General features: G+C 32.6%; 1 protein-coding gene across 1 annotated transcript in view; it reads left to right on the top strand.

The window, feature by feature from the left end:
* Positions 1 to 4,505: 4,505 nt before the first annotated feature.
* cd2ap (CD2-associated protein) overlaps positions 4,506 to 6,108 on the top strand; it is a 56,954-nt gene continuing 55,351 nt past the window's right edge. The window contains exon 1 of the mRNA XM_082147762.1: positions 4,506 to 4,758. Coding sequence (XP_082003888.1) covers positions 4,755 to 4,758 — 4 coding nt within the window. The 5' untranslated portion in view covers positions 4,506 to 4,754. The remainder of the gene's footprint in view (positions 4,759 to 6,108) is intronic.

The raw sequence follows: 6,108 nt of genomic DNA, 5'->3' as shown, positions 1-6,108 counted from the left end.
ACAGGGCTTTAGACTAAAAAGTTGTTGCACAGGTGTACCGGGCGTACCGGGTGTACCACACACAATTAATTATTAACATTTTGGAACACACTGTGCATGGCAAATCATTACAGTAAATTGGACAATGCGACTTTATTCTTACTCTATCGGTCAAAATGGTAAAATGTTTTTGTAAGTCGCTTGTGCTTACCAAAGCTGCATTTATTTATTTGATAAACATAGTACAGTAAAAACAGTTATGTTGTGAAATATTAGTAAAATTGAAAAATATTTTAAAATGTTTTTTCTTTTGTCTAAAAGTTCAATAAACTTTCATTTAAAACTTTTTTTCTGAATATCATTTAATATGTCCAGCTTTACAAGGTAAAATTATTTAAAGCAGTAATTTACAGTTTACAATGCTTGATTGTTGACTCTATGAGCTATCTATGTATGATGCTTCTGAATGACTCATGGGGTTTCCTGACTAACCAGTGAGTAAATGGACTTGGCGTTTCACTGATTACATGAGCTTGCAATCTGGGTGAATAAACTTTACATAACTTTACAATTATTTTAATTACTGAGTAATCAATGATGAACTAAATACTAAAGCTACAGTATGTGGAGAGACCAAATGTAAAAGTGTCATAAAAAACACTAATCTGGTGTTACCATGGTTTTTCAGTTAGTTTATCTATGGATGGACTTCAGGATAGGGTTTTTGAATGTGAATATGTGTTGATTCTCAAAACAACATTGGGTGTAAATGTTTTAAAATGTATTTTATTCCTGTGATGCAAAGCTGTATTGTCTGCATCCATTATTATTATTATTATTGTATTATTATTATTGCAAATTTTAACAAACATAAGATACAAATACAGACAAACTTTTAAACATTAAACAAGTTGGTAATTCTAATATGGTTTGGTGCACAGTGTAAATTTTGAAAACTGTGATACATTTTTTTTTAAGATTCTTTGATTAATATAAAGTTCAAGAGAACAGCATTTATTTTAAATAGAAATATTTTGTAACAATATAAATGTCAACTGTCACAAATTATATGATCCTTGCTGAATAAAAGTATTAATCTCTTAAAAAATAAAAAATAAACTTTTGAAAAGTGTATCACTGTTTTCCACAGAAAATATGAAGCAGCACAACTGTTTTCAACATTATTAATAATAAATGTTTTTTGAGCAGCAAATCAGCATATTAGAATGATTTCTGAAGGATCATGTGACACTGAAGATGGAGTAATGATGCTGAAAATTCAGCTTTGCCATCACAGGATTACATTTTAAAATATATTCAAACACAATATATATATCTTAAAGAATAAATAAAATAATCATAATAAATGGCCAATTTAAAAATATAACTAAACTATATATGCATCCATGAATATGTACAATGTAGGAATGTTTGTATGCCTATGGCTACACTGTCCAGTCTCATTTGCATTATTGTTTGAAAGAAAGTGCCGCATTCAAACACTCCCTGTAAGGCCTCAGACATTATGCAAACAGAATGCTCTTCTGTGTCACTGGCACAGGGACAGGAGATCATTTCCAGTGTGTCTCAGTCTCAGACAGGCAGAGCTCAGAGGCCACTGGCAGATGAAGAGCGCACCATCTGGACAGGCCGACACGTGCAACTGAGTGCTAAAAGGATGAAACGGGGAAATGCTCTCACGTGCCACACAGTTTCTGCCCTAGGAAATCACTCTAAGTGGGTTGACTTAGATGATAGGGTAAGAGAAATGCCTCGGTCTGACTAACATTAGTGCATCCATGCTGAAATGTACAACAATATGGCTATTTGTACCACACACCACCGAGTGCTATAAACAAACAATATTCTACACGCACTGTGGACTGTTTTTCCATTTTACTAGATATATTTATGTGGGCTGACACTAGATTATTTGTTACTCAGCATTTTCTGCAGAATGTAATGGGATAAAGAGAAAAAGTGTTCACAAATATATCTGAAGCAACCAAATGTTTACATGCCAGTCATTAATAATTAGAACTGTACTCAAAATAGCCTAAATGTTATTTGTAAATATATTATATTATATTATATTATATTATATTATATTATATTATATTATATTACTAACCTGATGGTTTGCTCTTTTCCAATCATATGCAAATGTGTAAAGTTTTTAGCATAAAACAAATCTGTTGAAGTCAATTTGAGGCTGTGTGGTGCAAAAACATAATGATAATAACGTTATAATAACTAGGATCTGCCTGAAACTACATGTGCATTCAGCAATCAATTAAGATCAATAAAGAGTTTGCTTTATATTTTGACACATAGCACCATTTGATTTCATGTGAACAAAAAGACATTTAAAATCATTTGGAGAACAGAAAGTAAATAAAAGAAGAAATAAGAAGCAATACAGTTAAAGTAAAAGAAAATACAGTGTCATTCCACTCTGTCTTAGTTTTGTAGATTGTTCATGTTCTGCCCTCTGCTGGCAATAAAAGGCAGTTTTGAGGACACAAGGAGAATTTCATTAACCTTATTTGATCTAGTATAAAAAGCAGTTTCTACAACTGATGTTGGATTTAAGGGAGTTCTAAGACTAAGACTAAGACTGTTTCACTTTCTTAATTTATTTCACTTCTACAAAAATCTGCCAAATGTCTTCTTTAAAACAAGATCAATTGTATGTCTATACTCCAAAGCATTCTTTAATTACAACCATTTAAGTTCAAAATGTGCATTTTCTTGTCTACTCAAAAAAAGGGGGGTGACAGTTTTTTAAGTTTAGTTAGGATAGATTGGAGATGGTATAAAAGGAGGCAACTTCTGTTTGTGCAAGTCTACACAATTGCATGGAGTGCCCAGCAGGGAGAGACAAAAACCACAGGAATATACTCAAAGAATTGCTACCACAGAAGGTAAAATAAAATAAAATAAAATAAAATAAAATAAAATAAAATAAAATAAAATAAAATAAAATAAAATAAAATAAAATAAAATAAAATAAAATAAAATAAAATAAAATAAAATAAAATAAAATAAAATAAAATAAAATAAAATAAAATAAATAAAATAAAATAAAATAAAATAAAATAAAATAAAATAAAATAATAAATTAAGGTTATTTAAGGCCATTTGCCCTTGAACAGTCTTGGAATGCTGATAGTAGGTCTGAGCTGTGTTTATGAGAGGATCAAATAGACATTTATAAATCTACAATTTGTGCTTTGGAACAACCCATAACATTTCAGTGATGTTTATGTCTTGGGATTAGGGAAGACATGGAAAGCATGACTTCATTCTGGAGCTCCATTTCTAGTGGAAACCATTGGACCTTATGACCCCACTAGATAGATGTTTATTAGATGGATGTAAATTGTGGGTTGACGCCATCTTTTGGCTTTTTCTGAACACAGATGTTTTTAAGTGCATGCTATTTTTCCATAACTCTTATATTATTATTATTTTAATTCTCTACAAATGTCATTATTATTTTTCTTTTCTTTTTTTTTTGTCATTAACCAATATTTGTGTGTGAATAATAATAATAGCATTTCACAGAAATTCATAATTTACTGAAATGTCATATAACATAAACCAGTTCTTGATGACAGATTGCAAAGAAGGAAGCCTCTAAAAGCCCAACACAAAATTATGGAGTATTTTTCTCTTAAGGTTTTTTTTAGTTTTCTCATAAATATCCAGTTCGAACATGATAACATAATCTGATTATTTTGCTTTATTATTTTTCTTCTTTGTTATTTTCTTTTGTTATTTAACAGTGCCAAAGCACAATGTGATCCAAACTACCATGGTTCTTTTCCCTTCATTTTGATGCAAATAATCTTTCACAATTAATGTAATTGTTTGTGGTTGTTGTGTTATCATGGACTCAAGCAGAGAAGATATAATTTCAAACAAGCCATAAAAACTAAGGGAAGTACATGCTTATGGAAATTGGCTTTGATTGAGGCAATTTCAGTTTACAGTTAACAGATTAATAGCCAAATTTAATGCAAATAATTCAGCCACAGAGAGACATTCAGCTGAGCGAAGACGAGATTTCACAGCTAGCCTACTTCAAACCTACATACTCTGTTGACAAAAATATAATAAGTGACTGCAAATGACTGGTATTCCCACTCCCAATGTAAATGTAGCATATTGCTTTTTGTACTAAAATATTTAAGACATAATAAACAATAAACAAAATTAAATGTTAAAAAAATGCTAATATACATTATGTAAAATTATTTCTCATATACAATAAAATATATTTTCCAGTTGGTTTACAATGCTCTACATAATCGCAGAGTACATAGGCTTGTACATGATATATAAAGATATATTAATTTAATTTATATGTAGTTAAATCACTGCAAGATTTGCGTGGGTAGCAACATTTATGCTTGAATACTCAATTTACACTGAAATGTCACACTTCAGCCTCTTGTATTCCAGCGAGGAAACCTGACTTCTCGCGGGATCCTCCCGTTGAAATATCGCGGAGGCAAATCTAAGAAAGGTGGAGACTTCGGGATAACTTCCTGCACAGTACTCTTAAGAATCATACCTCACAGTTTAACACCAGGCCGACATTTAAACCAAGTCGAATGGATTAATAGCGCAAATAAACTCGCTAACAAGCACTTCACCAACCCGATTCCACGCACAAGGATTTACTGCTAGCATTCAGTCTGCTAGCTAACATCAGCTAGGACGGCAGATTGTACACATCAGATCAAGACGGTCTCGTATCGAAGGACAGTATGGGTGAGTTCAACTCGCTTATTTTCGATCAGTTACAGTGTCGCGTTTCAGCTTCCAAGGAAACAGCGCGAACGAGTCACTTCAGCGTCATTTACAAAAATGAAACTGTATCCAAGTTGAATAAAGGAAAAAAAAACTTATGATCAAATGAAAATTTGACTAGGCGCCAGTGTCGCAAACTGGCTAGGCTTGTCTAAACCAGTAAATTCGATTCGTTTTGCGTCAAGATTAATGATCCCTGCCCTTCCACTACATTATTATTGTTTACCTTTCGGATGTAACTGGCATTGACTTTGTTTGATTGGTTTTTAAGCAGTTTGTACTAGTTGCTGTGGCTCTGTTCCAAAGAAGCCCCCTTAAAGGTGTACATAGTAATTTATTAATTGATGAATACATTTTTACGTTTAAATTAATTAACTGCACTTTTGACAGGTCCATTACAATGATGTACACTCACATAAGATGAAAAATCCAGACCATGTCAGTTTTCGAGAAAAGCTATTTTATTTAAGAAGAAGCGGGTCGCCCCCTTAAGGGCGCCGTCATGTTTACATCACATGACCTCCTGTGCCATTAATAGAGTTACTATTATTAATAACAACAACAATAACTGACCAGTGTCATTATCAAATCCACAACCACCGGTACGACTAATAAGAATCAGCTGAACAGTAACAAAAACTAATAAGAAGCACCTCCCTATTGCAGTTAGGTAGGTATTTGGTAAACAAATGTAGTGGAAAACGTTAGGTTAGTACCGGTTCTGCACTGTCATGCTCTTTAGCACTACTCAGCTGGTTTGAATAAAGTGCAAATGTGATGAGTTGTCTACAAATCCTCTTTTGAGTTAGGTTCATTTCCATTTTTACTCCTCTCGATTTCAGGTTGTTGACTCCAATTAAACTTACTGTATTCTCATTAGAAGTTACTTTTATTGTACTTCTAGATTTAGTGAGGGAGTCAGTGGTGTGTTTGTTTTATTGGCTATTTTCTCTGTCAGGTGACCAAGACTTTGGCTCATGCTTGTATTGTTAGTAGCCAGAAGCGATTTGCACATTCAAAAGTAAATTTTATGACTGGTAAAAATGGCTGTTGGTCAAAACTTTCTTTGATCTTTCTTCATCACCCATGTTATAGTCTGAATTATGGGTTTTATGTGAAGTCAGCTCCTGGTATAACACTCTAGGGCAGAGTTTTTTATCTCAAACCTGTAGTGGAAGAGGTGTTTGAACATGTCCCTTTTACATTTTCTGTTAGTGTTTAGTGTGTACAGAAGCATTGACTTTTAAAGGGAAAAGTTCAAGGAAATGTTTTGGTTTTTAGATGTTACATGGGGCATAATGGTCATTTGTT

The sequence above is a fragment of the Leuciscus leuciscus genome (assembly GCF_965113295.1).
Source record: "Leuciscus leuciscus genome assembly, chromosome: 19".
Classification (NCBI taxonomy): Eukaryota; Metazoa; Chordata; class Actinopteri; order Cypriniformes; family Leuciscidae; genus Leuciscus; species Leuciscus leuciscus.
This window is presented reverse-complemented; position numbering and strand designations above follow the sequence as displayed.